At 40.5% G+C, this 20,656-nt stretch overlaps 1 protein-coding gene across 1 annotated transcript in view; it reads left to right on the top strand.

Moving 5' to 3' along the window:
• The first annotated feature begins 542 nt into the window (after positions 1 to 542).
• The window catches only part of NDUFS4 (NADH:ubiquinone oxidoreductase subunit S4), a 47,305-nt gene continuing 27,191 nt past the window's right edge, over positions 543 to 20,656 (top strand). Inside the window, exon 1 of the mRNA XM_032205962.1 lies at positions 543 to 673. Coding sequence (XP_032061853.1) covers positions 606 to 673 — 68 coding nt within the window. The 5' untranslated portion in view covers positions 543 to 605. The remainder of the gene's footprint in view (positions 674 to 20,656) is intronic.

Consider the following 20,656-nt stretch of genomic DNA (forward strand, 5'->3'; position numbering starts at 1 on the left):
AATCTATCTTCTTTAACTGTGAGTGAAGCGTCATATTCCAGGACGTGAGCACTGTTATTTCCTTGCCTTTTTACAGTTAGTGCATTAAAAATATGACTCAACTTTAAGAGAACAGAGGCCTTGCCTGTCTTCCTTCGTTGACTATAGGAAACAAGTCTAGAATTGGTTTATCTTCCTTGTCCGACTACGGGAAGTAAGTCCAGAATTGGTGTAAAGTCAAAGCAGGGCTCCTACACGCACAGCATGTTAGATACATGTTTATTGTAGTGCAACAAGCACTTGAGCGTATTTTAAGCAGAAAAACTAAGAAATAGGTCAAGGCGTGCAAGAAGACACAGCAGAGCTCTGCCACCCCGGGGTGCCCCGCACCCAAGGGTGCTGTGAGGCCTGACAGGGCCCTTCTGAAGCCCTTCAGGCCCCACGTCCTTCGCTGAGGACAGCAGGAGGGCGGTGTGAGGAGGGTGCTCGCCCCCCCCCCCGCTGCCTGCCTGCCCGCCCCCTCCCTCCCTCCCTCCCCGCCCGCCCTCGCGTTTCCTGTGTCCGGGCGGAGGAGGTTTGTCCCAGCGCCGCCGCCGTCCGTCCCCCCAGCGGCTGCGCCGAGCGTCATGGCGGCGTCCCTCTCAATGTCAGCGGCTGCGAGGCTCCGCGCGGCGGCCCGCCTGCCGCCCGCCAGGTAACGGCACCGCGCCCTGGGCCCCGCCCCCGCCCCCCGCCCGCCGCCACGCAGCGCCCGGCACCGGCGGCACCGGCGGCGGAGGTGGAGGTGGAGGTGGAGGTGGAGGCGGAGGCGGCCCGCGGGGGGGGGGGCCGCGGGGCCTGAGGCCTGCCCGGGGCCGCCGTGAGGGCACGGCCGGGCCGCGTGTCCGTGTGTCCGTCCCGGCTCGGCCTCACGACCGCCGCCGGGCCTCCAGGAGTGGGGGGGGGGGGGGGGGGGGTCGGGGGTCGGGGGTCGGGGGTCGCCCTGCCCGGCCTGCGGGCGGCCGCCTCGGCTCCTCGCGGCGCCGCCTTCCTGGGGATCCCTGCCCCCGTACGGGCACCGTGGCGCTGCCCCCTTCCTCCCCCCTTCCTCCCGCCGGCGGCTCTTAATTTCCTGTTAATTTTTTAGAGGGCGCGTGTCTGCTCTTCCACTGCCTCCCCATTCGCCTCGAAATAACACTGGAAATCACCGTATAATTTTTGCTGCTGCTGCATTCTTTTTATTTTTTTTTTATTTTTAAAAATATATTTATAATTATTATTGTTGTTATTGTTTTGTTATTGTTATTATCATTATTATTGTTATTATTATTTTTCTTCAGTAGAGAGACCTCTACCGAAAGTCCAGTGCGTGGCCCGAGCTGTAGCTGACGGTGTGCGCGCACGAGACAAGGGTTTGTGAGAGCGCCTCTGGTCAGGCAGAAAGACGTAGTTCGAGCCACTGCCCTACGATTTTGAGGGCCTCCGGTGCTACGTAAATTTTTAAATATAAAAGTGGGTTGTAGAAAGTTACAGTGGCTCTTAAATCTGTGTATGTTTACATATACGTATGTAAACATACACACCAGGAACTGTACATACAGACAGAGAAAAAAAAGGACTACAACCACACAATTTTTTTTTTATGAATTTTATACTGACAGTCCCTTTAGTTGCTTCTGCTTATTCCTTAAAATGACACCTGTTTTACAGTGCTGGAAATTAATCTTCAGTCTCATAAAAACACTTTGGAACCCAGATATAAATTTAGGAATTCCTCTGTGATAATGCAGAAACTTACTGTTCATGTTTGCTTGTTTCTGCCCTCTGTTTGGTCCTCTGTGGTGCCAATACAACTGTTCCCTGTACCCTGTAAACTGTGTCAGTCAACTGATCCAGGCTAAAAATAGCTTTGTTTGTTTGGAAGTTTTACCACCCTACCTCATAAGCATTTATTCCAAAACAAACAGTAGGATGTAGCAGGGGTAGGAAGGGAGCAGCATGGAGGTGTGAGGTATGGGCCCTCAGGTTGGTGTTTCTTCCAGGAACAGGACCTCTGAAATCATGCCCCAGGTTCCTTCCCTGCCACAGAAGTGTTAGTGTCCTTATTTTTTCTCAGTAAAAGAGAAATTGGAGATGCTCGTCTCGGAGGAAGTTGAACTTGTGTTTCACGTTCCTTAGGAACGTCACCCAATCATAAATCTTCAGGTGGCTTGGAGAAGATGCAGGGAGAAGTACCATGAGTCTCTCTTATGTCGAATTTAACACATTTTTGCAATCATTGCATGTTAGACAAGTGAGAATTAAATTTTCCTTGGAATTGGGAAACCTGGAGTACTGTGTCAAATTCTGGGCTGCCTGGTATAGGAGAGACATGGAGCTACCAGAGAGAGTTCAGTGAAAGGTCGTGAGGATGAGAAAGGAACTGCAACCTCTGTGCTGTGTGGAACAGGACTGCTCATGAAAAGAGAGTCTAGCTTGGTGGGATATTACCATTATATAACTATCTGAAGGGAGGATGAGATGGGCCAGCCTCTACCCAGGAGTGCTCAGTGATGGGATGGGAGGCAGTGGGCACAACCCTGCACACAGGAGGCTCCATCTGAGCACCAGGGGCCCTTCTGTGCTGTGCGGGTGAGGGAGCCCTGGCACAGGCTGCCCAGACAGGCTGTGGGGTCTCCTCCATGGGGATATCCAAAAACTCCAGGACATGTCCTTGAGCTGCCTGCTCTGGGTGTCCCTGCTTGGGCAGGGGTTGGGCCAGATGGACCCAGAGGCCCCTGCCAGCCTCAGCCCTTCGGGGATTCTGTGAAACCACTGAATTACAGATTCATGTTTTTTGCTGAAATTACGGGAGTGATACGGTTTATTGTTTGACCACTGTAGGATTAAAGTTAAAACCTTCAAGCAACAGTTCTATTTGCAATGGGTTTGTTTTGCAGTTCTATTTGAGGGTTTTTTTTTTTTTTTTTTTTTTTTTTTTGTTATGTTTGTTTGTTTGTTTTTCATGCAAAACAAGTTTCTCCAACAAGTTCTCCAGTTTTTGGAACAGAATAGTAGTTTCTTTCTGATTTTGAAAACAGTTCCCAAAATCATTTTCCAGTAGTCAGAAAACATTATATTCTGATTTCTGTGAGTTATATTTGACTCTTACAAGTACTACATGTATGTCTTCCTGTAATGCAAAAATTGAATTTATCAGTGCATATTTAAGCACTTCAGAATACACATGCCTAAGTTGCTTGGTGTTTCTGAAGTGTTGACTACTAACACAACGGGGAAGTAAGTGTTCAGTCATAAGTTAGGAGCACATACAACAATATTCCTGATACCTTTAGGAAATAGTGTATGCCTCGTTTAAATCACTGAAGCAGCAGTTACTGAGTCCATCACTCTTCTCTCTAGTGGTGACTATTAACAGGTGGCTTGAGCTGTTACACAAAGTAGAAGTACCTTTTTGCTTAGATCAGTTTTGAAACTTTTATACTGTGAGATCTATCAAGTTTAATGATCTTAAAATTATGTTGAATGTGTTCAGAGTTTGACCTCTTTGGGAAGAAGGGTATACCTAGCTTGTCTGTCTTACTGAATTACTTCAATTTTGACCTCTAAGTTAAGCTCAGCCAAAATTTGATTTAAGGGTATAATTTAAATAGCACAGGTCTTCAAATTTCATGTGAACAGAAATAGAAAGAAAAACAATAGGAGGAAAACAAAGGAGGGACTGTCTTGGGAAAGACTGCAGTTTTGTCATGCATTAGAGAATGTGGGTAGGCTGAACTGGGAACAGAACACTTGAACTTCTGTGATGGAGTGACTGCATCCGTTGACAAGGGAAGACCGACCAGTGTCATCTACCTGGAATTCTGCAAGGCCTTTGACATGGTCCCACACAACATCTTTATCTCTGAATAAAGAGAGATGGATTTGAAGGTGGGCTCGTCAGTGATAAAGAAATTGTCTGGATGGCTGCAGCTAGAGAGTGGTGGTCAATGGCTCTGTGCCCAAGTGCAGGTTGGTGACGAGTGGTGTCTCTCAGGGTTCTGTCCTGGGACTGGTGCTGTTTAATACCTTAAGAGGAGCATGGCCAGCAGGGCGAGGGAGGGGATTCTCCCCATCTGCTCTGCTCTCATGATTCCCCACCTGGAGTCCTGTGTTCAGCTGTGGGGCCTGTAGCACAAGAAGGACTCAGGCCTATTCAACTGAGTCCAAAGGAGTGCCACAAAGATGATCAAAGGGCTAGAGCGCCTCTCCTCGAAGACAAGCTGATGAGGTTGGGATTGTGCAGCCTGGAGAAGAGAAGGCTCTGGGGAGACCTTATTGGGGCTTATAAAACTTTTTATATGAGCAGATAGGACAAGGGGGAATGGTTTTAAACTGAAAGAGGGGATATTTACATTAGATGTTGAGAGGGCATTCTTCACTCAGAGAGTGGTGAGGCCATGGCACAGGTTGTGCAGAGAAGCTGTGGATGCCCCATCCCTGGAAGTGCTCAAGGGTGCTGGATGGAGCTTTGGGCAACCTGGGCTAGTGGGAGGTGTCCCTGCCCATGGCAGGGGATTGGAATTTGGTGGTCTTCAAGGTCCCTTCCAATCCAAACAATTCTGTGATTCTGTGCTCTGTGTTTGACAACAAACCAATTTCTAGTGAACTTTGGAGCTATTCATGCCAAAGCCGCTTAGCATTTGAGAGTCTCGTTGTTTCACAATGTATTGTAGTCAAGATACAAAGATTCTCATTTCTGTTGCAGAAGTGGAATATTTTGTGTATGGAGGCGTAATACCTGGCTATACTGTCCATACGTTAAATATGTTAATTACGTTAATTTAATAATGGATTTTTCTTGTCACTTTTCAGTGATAGATGATGGTTCTTCAGAGTGTATTCCCTGCCTCTTGTAATGGTGTTGTAAAGACTGAGGATGATCAGAAGTGTTTTGCTAGTTTATCATCATGGACACCTGAGGTTATGAGAGTGAAGAGATAAGGACATCTGTGTAGTAGGAAGTCAGTTACTCAGTTCATGATGTATGCTGAGGAGAATCCGGCAACTTGGATTTAAATCCATTTAAATCTTATTCTTGAGTTGGCATTTACATTAGCAAGAGGGTTTGATCAGAACAGAATGAGACAGGAAGCCGTTTTCGTGGGAAAATAAAGAACTTCTAAATGCAAAAGAAGCCTATCAAATTGTTCAATTACTACCTTGTTCTTTCATCAGTAATAGATTTATTATTTTTTTCCTCAGAATAACTAACTTTTACATATTGCTGTCTTTTTTTAATTATTATTTATTTTCTTCAAAATAGCGTTAGCTTTTGTTGCACGTTCTTAAAGTATGCCTTAGTAGGCAGACTTCAGACTTCCCAGAGATAGCTCTGCATTGACCAGAGAGCTGCACAATAATTCACAAAGCTGTTCCTGTTCCTGGCTAATAGAAGCACTGTTTAGCTAACATTAGTGCTAGCCAGTGTGACTTTTTTTCAGACTTTGAATAAGTAACATTTGGCAGCAATTCTTTTTTATTATTATTATTTCAATCACCTGTTGTGCATGCCAGCCATGTACTGTCATATGCTGTACAAGATAGTGTACATGCGGTGTTGTCAGGTTCAGACAAACCAGAAACTCATTTTTCTTTAACAGACATTAGTTCTGCGGCATTTAACTTAACCAAAATTGATACCAGTGACTAACCACATCTGCATACACTGTATGGTTAAAATTTCAAAATAAGATCAGGGGATAAAGTTCACAGACATCTTAACCTTGTGGTATAAGTTTCTTTTGGTTGTTTATGGGAGAAAAAGACCTTTGAAATACATAATTAACTTGGATTTTACAATTTTATTTAATTACTTTAATTTCTGTTTTGTTTTTAATGCATATCAGAGAAATTATGGTGAATCAAACTACACTACCACAGCAGTACAACTGCAGACTGAAATGCAGAACAAAGCTCCAGGGAGTTTCTTAGTCATAAGATTACAGTGACGTGGAGGTTTGGAGCACACTCAAGGTGAAAGATGTGGAGAGACAAATGGACACAGCGAGGGGAGAAAAAAATGAAAAACACTGCAGCTTGTACAGATAATGAAGATAAGTTTAAAAACAAGACTCCAGGCAGCAGTGAATCTTCATCTGATCTTGCAGACAGCCTCAAGAAGCAGTTTGGAAGAAGTAGGTGTTACATATATTTAAGTGTATAGTTAATTTAAAATACATTCTTTTTGACTCTGTCCACACTGTTCAAACAATGATTGTGTGGATAAGAGAGTCTAGCAGTTACATCTTGAGTATTCACTGTGTCTGAAAGCATCATCAGTGGTTATTTTTTATTGTCACATGCCTCTTGAATCATCATCTGGTCTCTCTTTCACGTGAAGGAAGAACCTTTTCCTGCATCCATTTTTCATGCTTTGACAGGGAGATTTCTGACAAGTAGGATAATTCAAGTCCTTTTGCAGTACATTATGTAGGATGTCAAAATCGATAATCCTTACTTGCTTCTGTCCTGCAGTATTTGACAGGCAAACAGCGTACTGTGTTATTCATGACTGGTTCATGGATATACATGAACCTAGAATCATGCGTATCTGCACAAGGCCAGAGCAGCTCTGGTGAACCAGAGTAGTGTTTTAAATCTCCTGCTTTTGGCAGTACGGGGAGCAGGGTGAAGGACTGTTCCCTGCTTCCATTAGGATGGAAAGAGGATGCTTTGGAAAGACCACACAGGGAACAGGAAATGTAATGAAACATTCGGAACATTATAATGTTGCTGTCAAAATGAAGAATTCTGTCAGAGATGAGAGAAACACACAACAGAAAAATACCATTTCATATTATTTAGCCGCCTTCTAGTTCTTGTCCATATCCTTAATGTTCTATGGGACTCCGATAATGTTTCTTAAATTTTAGATAGCTTCGGTGTTGGTCCAGGTGAGGAAGAGGATCATCAGAAATATGTGGAAACAGGAGGGTCAGATGGGGAAAAGAGGTGGGGAGGGCCAAAGTTTGAGAATAGGGGGAAAGGGTGAGAAGTGCTGCTCTGGAAATGACTGTTTTTCTATTGTAATCGGAGAAAAGTAAATAGTGCAGGAGATGATGGTAGCAAAGCATACCTGATGAGACTTCTTAAATTGCTACTCATAGTTGAGCATATAACTTAGAATGACTTATTTTAATTTTATTGTTTCCTTCACTTTTGGAATTAGAGCCCCAAAGAGGAAGATAGAAGGAATGACAACCTCTTTAGCAAGAGCAGGTTTAATAGAGAAAAGAAGGAAGACCTTTAAGGTATGTTTGTATGGAAAGATAGCAAGTAAATGAGGTGTGGGTTTGCTTTTGCAGTAAAACAGTTGAAAGCAGTGCAACAATTCCGTTTGAGTTTAGAACTGTGGGTCACTGCATATTTTTAAGAAAACATTATTTCATTCTAAAATATGTTTTTTTCTATGTTTACTGATCTGTCCACCTAGTGGTCTTCCTTCTACTTTGAAGATTTGAAGAGGAGTGGAGAATGAGAGGAAAAAAAAAAAAAGAAAAGAAAAGAAGGGGGCAGAGGTGAAGTTTGTTGGCACTAATATCCTAAGACAGAAGGACATAATATTTTCCTTAGGGACTAAACAGTTTAAAATAGGTTTTGATACTGTGTTTGAAAATGATGCCTATTTTGGTTTAAAATACAAAAACAAAAATAAACAAATTCTTTCATGGAAAAGGCTTTTATGGTGGTATTTCCTAATACCAAATATTTGGTGTCTCTAAGTTTAAGAGAAGTGTTTTTGTACAACATGTTACAGTGACTTCAAACATGAAATTTATAGATGAAGAAATGCCATATGGATACAAGAAGAAAGGGAATTTGAATGCCAGCTGTCAATAGATAGCATTTCAAATCTATGTGAACAAAATAATAAAATTTGCTTTAGTTGTAGTGGTTTAATATATACTGTTCATTATCTATAGACTGGGAAAAACTTCTTGGGTTGCAAAATAACCTACTCCCATAAAGTAGGTTTGATATTTATGATTCAGTTACCTATCTTTTTCCACTGTAAATCTAAACTCAGTGCAGTATCTATATATGGTTGCCCAGAAGATGATTGTTTCGGGTTCGTATTTCTGACTGGTAGGAACTATCACCTTTAAAGCTGTTCTTCACAAAAGCAGGTACTAGCAAAATGTACAAGTGAGATTCAGAAGAACTTAAGTTCCAAAAATGAAGTAACTCAAGAATTTAAATGCCATCTATCCCAATAGCATGCTACTCTGGCCTTTCACTTGCAACTAGCTACAGCCAAATTATTTATAATGTATCTAGCATTCATGCTATATATGTAGCATTTCTGTTTTGCAAGGAAGCAAGTGCAGTAGGAATTGTTAGACCAATGTATAGGTCTCAGTATGTTAGACCAGTATACTAAGTCTCCTCTGTGGCACTGTTGGTAATTTCACCTATTAAGCCCATGTTGACAAATGGTGAGGATAGAAACACTAATTAGTTAATATGACTGACATTTTAAACTTTTGGTCGTGTTCTCAATTTTCAGTATTGCTTTTGCTGACACCTTCTTAGTGACAAATCGCCTAGTTAGAATAGTAATAATTTCTAATCATCTGCAATCTGCGGTAGTGTCTGACACTACCCAGAATCTGGGGAATCTGTGGACATTAAACATGTTTGAAAACAGTGTTAGGCATAAGATAAGTTTCTGGGAATACAAAAGCAAAATCAGTATTCATTTCTGTCTGGGAGTAACAGGTAGTCTCATTCGTAGTTACATTTTATCTTAGCGATGCAGAAAACTTGCGCATTTTTGAGTATTTAAAAGCAAACTCTGTCTGCATTTTTTTTTGTTACCATAAGAAATTAAACTCATAGTATTCAAAGAAAATCTGGAATTGAAAGATATTCTAACTCCTGCAACAGCTATTGATTTTTATGCTATTGAGCAAATTGGCTGTTGTATAAAAAATTGGCCGTCATAAGAGAAAAGTTATTTGTATTGAAATGCTAAGCAGGGAAGATAAAACCTATTATAAATAGGATTTAAAAAAAATTAGAACAAGTTTAAAAAAAAATTATACTAACAGTTTCAGAAAATTTTATAATCCACCAGAGGTTATTTGTATAGTTTCATCCATGTACGTTTTCATTCTCACAACAATACAGTGGGTTTTGATAAGCTTTTTAAAATTTTTGTAAGAATTGGATTCTGAGTATGTCACAAAGTATACACCCAAGCTGTTTTAAGATTATGTGCATTATTGTTTCTAATAAAAATACTGTTAAGCTAGCAGGAGGCAAGCTGAAAATTTACCGTTGCCTTCTTTATAATGCACGAGTCCTAAGAAATGAATCACACACTTTTGTCTGAATTTTTAAGTGCAGTTGCTCCCTACTGCCCAGTATAAAAGTATGTTTTGGTACTGTTTTATTAAAAAGCCACTTTTAAGCAGCAGTAATCTGTGTATGACTTAATCTTCCCTTGACCCGTGACTGATGTTGAGGAAGTAAATTAACTTCTGACTTGACTAGACAGACTGTAGGCAGTTCCAGAATGTGTGTGGGCAAACATTTCTTGCAGCTGTTTATTCTTGCAGTGTTAACATGAAAGATCTCATTAACAGCTTCTACTTATATTTAAAAATCATATTTGATGTATTTTATATAAAATATTTGAAGTCTGATCTTTTTTGAATGTGTACAGTACAAATATAATTATTCTGATATTGTCATTTGCTATAAATCTAACGAGGTCATGTCCTACTAATGTTAGTGATGCCATAAAGTGCAAAAGAAATTCTTGAGCTATAGAATAACTATTTAATTTTTCATTTTTTCTGTGTATTTCAGTAGTTTTAGTTAGAGATTTTTATGAATATTGTATCTGAATTCAGTAATCTTCAGAAGTACCATTTTTTATTTACAAAACTAGAGGTGTATTTTGTAGCTATTTAAAGACCCAACAATAAACAAGTGTCTTACTACCTTTGGTTAGAAATACTGTGTTTTAAATTAAGGAAAGAAACAGCTCTTCATGCAGTAGTTTTGACTGTTCTGTCATGTATTCAAGGCATATTTGTATGTGCTGCATAAGTTATCAAGGGGAATTCTGCAGCAGTGATGTTTTGTCATACGTCAATGTTGATTGTACCTACCAGAGAAAGAGACAAATAATCTGAATTTTGTTGTCTGAACTGCAATTCAAGAATAAGGTTTGCATTTGAAGCACCAGTTTTGCCTTAAGGGTTTATTCCATCTGAGAACAGAGTGAGTAATAGCAAGGCTAGTAGTCTCCTTTCAGGGAGCTAATAGCTACTCATATAGTAGGACTATGAAAAGAGACTAGCAAAAGGAAAGAACAGTACCAGTGGAGGAGAAAAGAGTCAATGTATAAATAAGAGTACAAGGAAACACACAAGTATGGTAGCCAATTATTATTTTTATCTCAAAGGTGAATTCTCAAAAATTGATTGTAAGATTGTAATAGCTTTAAATGGAAAGAAAACGCAGTAAGATAATTCTGGAACAACAGTGTAGTCATCCATTCTTTTAAAGCAGACTTAATTTAAGAAACTTGACAGTTTCACATTACCCTCGTACCACAGCATAGTTTATCCCTCATCAGTAATTGTCTGAGGACTGCAAATGTTTGTATGATATGCTGTAGAAGGAAATACTTCTGTTTATGAACTAGAGCTATGTAATCACTACTTGCACTTAAGTGTAGAATAGCATTTGAAGTTCTGATGTGATAACTTCTGTAAAACTTAATTTGGAGACTTACATAGGCCACGTAGGTTGCAGCCAACCATTTGTTTTAACCTAAGGATGGATGGGTTTTGTAGAAGCTAATTAATCACACTGGTTCCCACACAGGAAAAAAATGTGTGGTTAGTACCTTATGAGAAAGTGGTAAGATATAAAATCGGTCATTACAGACAAACTAGATAAAAATTAAGCCCTTTGGTTTGACTGCAAAGTAATGAGGCTGAAAAACACATGCAAATATATTACATGCAGTTGATGAATCTGAGTTTAATAGAAATTAATGAGTAGCAGGAAGCTGCAAAGTCTGGCAGAGTCTTCCCTTCTTGCCTGAAGGGAAGGCAAGTTGGAAAGCAAAGGTTATCTCACCAACAACAGGGCTTTCACTGACCAGGACACAGTCCTACAGCATCTCAGCATGAGCAGAGCTAGGTGCAATTGATAAAGTCTGTCAACAGTTCCAGACACAGCTAAGTGATAAAAGCAAGGTCCAGCGTCCATCCAGAGTGTCCAGTCAGGAGCAAAAGGAGACAAGAGACCGGTTTGAAGACAAGCTACAATGTTTGTCTCAAGTCCATCCAGGCAACAGAGTAGAAACGTGGTTGGAGCCATGCTGCAGGTTTGGGGATTGAGGGATTGAGACAAAACGCTAAGTAAGGATCAGTAGAGCTAGTCATGTCACTTGGGTAGGGAACAAAGACCCAGAGCTGAGCTTAAATGGAGCTTCTGGTGTTCACAGAGGCTGTGAGTGAAACTGATCTGAGTTACTATGGCCTGTTAGTGCCCTCAGGGCCCTGACACATGGTCTGGCAGCCTTGGTCTTCATGCTGTTAATGTTAGAGAACAAGCTGATGTGAAAACTCAAATCATAATTATTCTGCAGTATTAGATGGCACCATTGGTTTTCTTCTCTGCATATAACTCAGTAGGCAAAGAGTTACTGAAGTATCATCATAGAATCAGAGTAGTTTGGGTTGGAAGCGACATGAAGATCACCCAGTTCACATCCCCCACACCATGGGGGGAGGTCTCCCAAGAGCTGACAATAACAAATAACTTGTTTTTTCCACTCAGAGGTGTATGGAATAGATGAGTTGGAATTATTTCAATGGAGGAATAATTTGTACAGGCAGAAGAAGAAAAAATGGGCTGTGGTTAATTAAGCTGTGTGGTATTGTGGAAAGTAGCAAAAGCAGATGGTAATTGTGGAATGGTGACAGTTCGAGGAGGAATTGAGGACAATAATTTGACCTCAGGAAGGAAATGGAAGAGTAAGGTGGCTGAGATGAGGTAAATTGGACAAAGCAGGGGTGAAATAAAATTATCCACAATGTTAGCTAGATTATCCCATTGCCATCTAGAACAACTGCTGAGAGCATATAGTTCCAAAAGTGACCTTCTGTATGTCATGTTCCATTTGTGAGACATTTGGCTGTGATGTTTATGAAGTACTACAAACAAAAATGAATAAAAAGCTCTGGAATACATTTTTTTTTTTTAATAGTTGCCCAACAGCTTAGGCATACTAGCCACATAGATTCGTTGACTTTTGTGAACTGTTACAACCTGTAGTTTTGCATTAGCACTTCAAGGGATTGGTTCTCTTTTTTACTACATTTCAATAGTTTACAGTTTAAATGTTTGGTGACATTAAAATAAGAAAGAATTTGCCTTAATTTGTATGCTATATTTTATAGATTGAGATTAGCGTAAGATTGTTAGAATATCTATTACATAAACCTGTATGCTCAGTCAAATAGGAAGGCAAAATCAAGAGGACAAAATACAAGACTACACTATGCCATAAAACATTTTGAGTAAAGATTCTTGCATGTTTGCATTTTTTGTTTAGTTTTACATAATTCAAAGGCTCTTGTTCGAAATGCTTAGGCTTCCCTAACACAGAGGTGGGCTGTGGAACATTAGTTTCATTCCTCACAGTTTTGGAATTAAACCCTTTGACTTTTGTTGTTCTTGCTATAAAGAGAGCACAGTTTTTAGTTACTGTCCAGTTATGTGAATGCCTGAATGTGTATGTGTGGGGAGAAATTTGACATTTAGTAAGCACAAACAAAGCAAATATGTCACCTGTGTGTTTTGTGTTTACTCCCAACAGAATTTTTTCCCTCTTCCTTCTTAACTTTATTAGGTTTTCTAACTAGATAACGTAAAATTCAGTTGATAGTTGATAATAGGCTGTGCAGCATTTCTAGTATTACTTGCCTTTCAGATGACTTGCCTACAGAAGGTTTACTGGTCCTCAGCAAGCTGTGATTTTCAAATTGTGATCTGCAATGAAATTTCTAAGATTAGGTCTTATTCTTTAGACTAGCATGTAATGGAATTGCTGATCAGCAGCTGTACAGTTTAGAGCTCCTCTGCCACCTGACAGCAAATGGACATCTTATAGATGATATATTCTATTTCTAAAAAAGTATTAGCCAAAATCTCCTTTCTTTCCTAGTGAGTTTTGTGATTTCTACTACAAAAATACTTAAATATTTTTGGGTCATTCTTAGCATGTAAATCTCCTCTGTCAAAAGTGTTTCCAGTCTTTTCACCACTGTTGGCTAGGATACTTTGAATTACGTGCATATAGGGAACTAGAAGCACTTGCATGACTTTGTTCTGAAGTTTATTTGCAAACAAAGATGGAGTTTACATCCTAGAGGTTTGAGAAAAGAGTCTGGTATCAGCCTGGGGCTGGCTCAGAACTGTTTCAGGACTTGGAGCCCTTGTTTGCCTGGGTGCTGACATGAACTGGAACTAGTGTGGATTTTTGCCCCAAATATTCCTCAGATCAAGCAGTTTTCAATGTATAAATGCTTTTGCCATGCATGCTGCTGTTTGGCAGTGCTCAGGAGCATGGTAGAGACACTTGTGTAACTGCAGGAATAGTTTGAGCCTGTGTGTGTTTTCTGCCAGGCTTTTGCTGAGCCACAGGAAGGGCTGCACTGCTCTTCGTTGTGTTCCTGCTGGTGGCAGCTCACAGAGCTGGCGTTTGTCCTGGGGACTTCACTGGGTTGCCACAAGTGGCTGTAATGCTCTGGTCCTAGGGCAGTGTTGGGAACTGGAGCTGTGATTGCATAGTGCTGTGATTCGACTGGTGCCATGGCAGTCAGTAACATTTCTTTATCCATGGGGAAATTAAAGTAGAATCCCGAAGAACTAAGATCTGTCTGTTTCCTTCTTAATAAAATATTTAGTGCTTAGAAGTATTATATTATTTCAATTTCCAAAAGCAAACCAACTTAACGTTTTGCTTTGGTAATACACATTAAGTTACAAACCACAACTAGAATGCTAGAAGCTATTTCCTTGTACAATTAGATGCCCAGTGCTTCTTTTCACAAGCAGATTTTTCTAACAATAAAGCGCAATCAGTTCCTGCCCTAATTTCCAAACCCACTTCCAGAAATACATGTTTTTTCATATGACCTTCTATGTTTATGTTCTTATGCAGTATTTATATATTCCTATTTCAATTTCGGCCTTTTTTTTTTTTTTTGGAACACAATATAGAAATTTCATTACTTTAGGTTAAGTAAGTCAGTATTCCTTTCATTCATTCAGAAATAGAACTTACAGTGTTTATAATTCAATATCATTTTGCAGGCTAAGTAAAAATTATGATATGCCATTATTGTCTGAAAAGTTATAAATGGGGAACTTGCTTCTCTTCCAAATCCCAAAGTTATTCATGTGGGTTCATACTGCAAAATAGAACTTCATGGTCTCCACATGTACTGTTTGGCGTTATAAACTATCCCATATTTTGTTTATGTTGGGATGTTATAAAAATAATAAAAGTATCCTGGAAAAAAAAATAAAATATCAGTGACTCTGATAAGGCATTTTCACTTTAGTAACAGTATAACGGTAATAAATTTACTACCGAGGAAGCATTATCCCGCTGTACTTAAGTTTGTCTCTCACAAGTTCAACTTTACAAGCTATCTGTATAAAAATGCAGTATATTGGGCCTGAATACCATGATCTGTACTGTATCTGACATGATGTAACAGGCAGTCATTAATGTCTGCATTTTACATGAACGAACATTGTGCTAATTTGTTTTTAGTCTACTTAATTGTAGTGTGTGACTAGGTTAGATGTTGTGAAAAGTTCTGAGCTGACAGTTTTTCCATATTCTTGTTGAGAATTTCAGGGTGGCTATATGCTGTGAAGCTTTTATTCTTCATAAATGCCTTAATATATGTAAAAAAATTTTGCTTTTCTAAGAATGGTTATCTCATTTTTGCATCAAAGGATTCAGTTCTGCTTCTACATACACACATCTTCTGGTGCTCTGGTCATTCATTATCAGAATACTTAAAACTCCATTTAGACTTACTTCTTAGTGAGTGCCTGCATTTTTTTATGAGGTGCATGAAGTTTTCTCTAGGACGTTGTTTCATCTCTGTTGTGATCTGGTTACATGTGCCATGATATCTGGTTTTCTTTAATATATCTCCAACAGTTGACCAAAAGGGGGTGCTAATAGATCAAACAGTCAGATGTGTTGCATGAAGAGGTTAAGGAGCCTTTTTTTCCTGCAACTAATTCAATCTTAACTACTAGATTAGTACAGGTAAATATAAGTTTTTGCATCTGGGTGTCATATATAACACGCTAGTGGCAGTGGTGCTTTTTGTGGAAAGCAGATTCATGCATTGAGAATATGGCTGCTTGTCATCTTTTGCTAGGCTTGTGGGACTTCCTTGTGACACTTCCTGGTGTTCTCTTCTGCAAGACTTCAATGTGTTTTGCTGCATATGTGGTTAAATAAACAAAAGCATGTAAGTGTTAAACATTGGCAGATATTTGAGAACTTCAAATTTGGTGATTTTTACAAGTTAACTATAGATATCCAAAGTTACCGAGATAAATGTTTAAGCCAGACGCCTTAGTTGCCGTCATCCAAATATCACGGAAGACTTCAGTTTTTGACTGTTTGGTTTCTTCACTTCATCAGAACTGGTTAATTAATGCCATCAACAGAGCAGTGACCTCTTAATTGTCAGAAGGGAGAAGACATGTCCCTGAAAGCAAGGAGCTCTGCTATGTCCTTATTCTATGGCAGGATAAGATGGTTGAGAGACTAATACCTGACATATATTGTGGTGAAGACTAAAGAACTTCAAATGGCTTCGTAATGGACCTCTCCATTTGTGTAGCTGAGATGCAGAATGTATTTGTGACTTCACTGACTGTAGGTGGGGAGTAATGTCTTCTCACAGAAGACATGCATGTGTTTAGTTGATCACAGAATTTGTTTTTCCAAAATAAGTGAAACTTATATAATTTTTTGAATTCTGCAAATTCACATTTTCTCTAGTATTCATCATTAATTCGTTCACTGTTACTGAGCTAGTGTGTGAGTCTTTTTACAAGTATTTAACAAAAAGACTATTTAGTGTACTCTTTGTCAAGTTTCTATGTTTCTACTCTTTCTGTTGAGTATAACTTTGAATTTACTATGGGACTCTAAAACAATAAAACAACTGTAGCCTTAGCCCAGTCTGGATGTAATGTTCCAGCCTGTAACGCCATTCTCAAGAACAGTGCATTATGAAAGAAAAAGTGACCTTAGCTTTTTTTTTTTTTTTAATTCCTAACACCAAAACCCAGAAATGTCATTAACATGTATTGTTTTATAGCAGATCTTAAAGCTGAGCTCATGCTGTGCTGGGCCATGATTAAACTCATGCTTTAAAAAAGTATTATAAATAGTTATTTTTTAAGGGAAAAGCAGAAAGTAATATAATAAAATGATAATAAATGATAGGATTACATAATGATAATTTTGGAAATGATTATGCAGGATCATATAGATCAAGTTTAAGGAATTTAAATGCCCAACACAATACTCTGGGGGTGGGAAGGGAGAAAATACCACTTTTGTAATTGTAAACCAAATGACATTTTGAATTGTTCTTGTTTTTGTGTTTTTTTTGGAGCAAAAGAACTTGTTATAGGTTCATTCAAAGTTAGTCATGTTTGTGGAAAGACAAGTATACCTCGTTTGTGTGACAGACTAATGTGTAAAGCACACAAAAGGTATCTTCCATTAAGACAATGGCTAGGAGATTTAAGAGAGAAAGTATCCTTGGGGCGAAGGGATCTTAGATGCATCCCTAGAGGCATCTTAACCAGCTGTAGCCAGTCCTCTTTAATGGCAGAAATAAAACTAGAGGCTAGGAGACCTTGGTTTGCTACAATCCAAGAAGCTGCAGAGTTGATTAGCTGCATAATGGGTATGTGAGAAAGTACCAGGAAGATTATAGAGGACATGAGTGACTTTTTTTATAAAATATTAATTTTACTTCTAAGTGATTTTGAGTTTTTTTTTGTATCTTTTGTTTTAGAAGACTAATTCTATTAAAAGTCAGTCACACCTCTGTTTGTGGCAAGGTCATGGGTCACATCCTCAGAGAAATTCTCCTAAAGTACGTGGAAAATAAGGAGGTGATTGGTGACAGCCAACATGGCTTCACTAAAGGCAGGTTGTGCCTGACAAATCTGGTGGCTTTCTGTGATGGTGTTTCAGCATTGGTGGATGGGGGGAGAGCATCTGACGTAATCTGTAAGGATTTGTGCAAAGTATTTGACGCTGTCCTACGTGATATACTTGGCTCTAAATTGTAGAGACATGGATTTGACAGATGGACAATAGTGAGTAAGGAATTGGCTGGATGGTAACACTCAAGGAGTCGCAGTCAACAGCTCAGTGTTCAGGAACAAGATTAGTAACAAGTGGTGTTTCTCAGGGGTTGGCATTGGGACCAGTGCTGTTTAGCATCTTTGTTGGGGACATGGACAGTGGTATTGAGTGCACCCTCAGCGAATTTGCCAATGACACAAAGCTTTGTGGTGCTGTATACATGCTGGAAGGAAGGGAGGGAAGGGTCCAGAGGGACCCGGGCAAGCTTAAGAGGTGGGCCTGTGCAAGCCTCGTGGAGTTTAATGAGGCCAAGTTCAAGGTCCTGGGTCAGGACAATCCCAACCACCAATACAGGTTGGGTGGAGAATGGATTGAGAACAGCCTTAAGGAGAAGGACCTGGGGGTGTTGGTTGATGAGAAGCTTGATATAACCTGGCAATGTGTGCTTGCAGCCCAGAAAGCCAACCGTATCCCGGGCTGCATCAAAAGAAGCATGGGCAGCGGGGTGGGTGGTGATTCTCCCCCTCTGCTCTGCTCTCATGATACCCCACCTGGAGTCCTGTGTTCAGCTCTGCTTCCCTAGCACAAGGACATGGAGCTGTTGGATTGAGTCCTGAGGGAGGCCATGAGAATGGTCTGAGGGCTGGAGCAGCTCTCCTACAACGACAAGTTGAGCAAGTTGTATATTTTTTTTTCAGCCTGGAGAAGAGAAGGCTCTGGGGAGACCTTACAGCGGCCTTCCAGTACCTAAAAGGGTCCTACAGCAAAGCTGGGAAGGGACTCTTTGCCAGGGAGTGGCGTGACAGGACAAAGAATGATGACTTTAGGTGAAAGGATAGGATATTTAGATTAGATATAAAGAAGATTATTTTTTGTTTTTACTAAGAGAGTAGAGGAGGTTGCCCAGAGAAGTTGTGGATGCCCCATCCCGAAGGCCAGCTTGGATGGGGCTTTGAGCAACCTGGTTTAGTGGGAGTTGTCCCTGCCCGTGGCAGGGGGATTGGAATTAGATGATCTTTAAGGTCCCTTCCAAACATTTTGCGATTCTATGAAACCAGGCTTTTGCATTTAAAAGCTTGTTTTCTTCTTCAGTATCTCACAGTAAGAAAAATGCTTGGGCAGATTCACAATGGATCTGGCCAGCTTGGAATCTCATCACACTGTTTATTAGATAGTTAAGTTTGAAGGAAGTTTGATCTGTATTTTGAATAGGAGATGAATAAGCCTGGAAGATAGCAGGGTGTATTGTTGCTATATCTAAAACTTTCTACAGAGTTTCTGAACATTAGAATTAAATTACATTAGAATTAAAGGTCTATTTATTTAAAATATTTTGTTTATGGTAATTTTAAAACAGAGCTTGGTTTGTCATAGAATGGTAGAAAATAGGACTCGAAGATACCAACATGGGGGAAAAAAAAAAAAGCATAAGCAGTCAAGAAAGGCATGATGTTGTAACATGAAGCCATATTGCTTAGAAAGAGAAAGGAAGAAAACATTCCTGTTCCAGAGGTCAAAGAAAGGAGAATTGTATGAGAATGGAACAGTAAAAAGTGTATTTTATGCTTTTGCAATTCGGTCTGTCACAAAAAGCCACCTAAAGGTCCATGGTGTACGTGGGCAGAGGCAAGTATTAATTGGGAATTTTGTATGAGTTACTTTATTGTTGGGGACAGAAAAAAAAGTTGAAACAGAGTAGTCACCTAAGTGATTTAGATTTTATGTTCATTTAATTTGAAGGTTAAATAAGTGTTGTCAAGTTTAAGGGGAGATATGAGTGATGAAATGATATTTCTTGTCATGGGAGTTTGAAAAGAGAAGATACCGTGAATGAGGTTTGTTTCATGGTTATCTCCTCAGTGAAGTTAGGACTTGAAAGTGCTCTAAGTTTGTGTCACTGAATGGGGAGGAGGTGTTGACTCTACTGGGGATAGAGAGGCCTTGCGGAGGGATCTTAACCAATTAGAGGGCTGGGCAATCACCAACAATATGAAATTTAACAAGAGTACATGCCAGATACTGTACCTGGGAAGAGGCAAGCCTGGCTATATGTACAGACTGGGGGTTGAGAGGCTGGAGAGCAGCTCTATGGAATGGGGTCTCGGTTGACAGCAAGTTGAACACAACCCTGGCAGCCAGGAGAGCCAGTCACACCCTAGGGTGCGTCGGGCACAGCACGGCTAGCCGGTCGAGGGAAGGGATTGTCCCACTCTGCTTTGTGCTGCTGCTGCCTCACCTCCAGCACTGTGTGCAGTTTATGGCACTACAATATAAAAAGGGTATTATATTATTACAGAGTATCCAAAGGAGGGCTACAAACATGGCAAAGGGTCTACATGGCAAGATGTATGAGGAGCAGCTGAGGTCCCTTTGTTCAGCCGAGAGCAGAGCAGGCTGAGGGGAGGCCTCATGGCAGCCTGCAGCTCCTTCACAAGGGGAGCGGAGGGGCAGGCACTGAGCTCTGCTCTCTGGGGACAGCGACAGGACCCGAGGGAACGGCATGGAGCTGGGACAGGGGAGGGTCAGGCTGGGGGTTAGGGAAAGGGTCTGCACCCAGAGGGGGGTCGGACACTGGGACAGGCTCCCCAAGGCAGTGGTCACAGCACCAAGCTGCTGGAGATCAAGAAGCATTTGGACAACACTCTCAGGCACATGGCCTGGTTTTTGGGTGGTCCTGTGCAGAGCCAGGAGTGGGACTTGATGATCCTTGTGGGTCTCCTTCAAGCTCAGGATATTCTGTGATTTTGTGATTAAGTGTCTGACACTAGGGACAAGCATGCAATGAATGAAACTTGTTGAAAATGAAACAAGTGCTCTGGGAGTCAAGTAACGCTTTCTATTAACTTTCAAATAATAATATTTCAGATCACATGATATTTCAAAGTTGCTGCTACATAGGAAAGCTCCAGGGTACTTCCCTATGAGAGATGCAACAAATGGCAGTGTCAATAGTGTGTCATCATTAAAGCAAAGCTGCTATTTTATGTTGTCTTACACGGAGAGACCTCCATGGACTCCAGATTCTTAGTCTAGTCCAAATGCCCATTTTCAACCAGTTTTCAAACATGGAGTACTTACAGAAAGTTCCAACTCACTGTAAGCTGGGGCTGGACAGAAGTCTGCGTATTTAAGGAAAAAAGGTTGCAAATTCCAGTGGCAGGTGAGCTTTTTCAAAAATCCTGTAGTCAAGTGAAATGGCCTTTGAAAAATGATGAAGAGGAGCAGAAATTGACTTAGGCTAGCAAACTGTCTGTCTGCTTTTGA

The sequence above is a fragment of the Aythya fuligula genome, chromosome Z, assembly GCF_009819795.1.
Source record: "Aythya fuligula isolate bAytFul2 chromosome Z, bAytFul2.pri, whole genome shotgun sequence".
In the NCBI taxonomy this organism is placed as follows: domain Eukaryota; kingdom Metazoa; phylum Chordata; class Aves; order Anseriformes; family Anatidae; genus Aythya; species Aythya fuligula.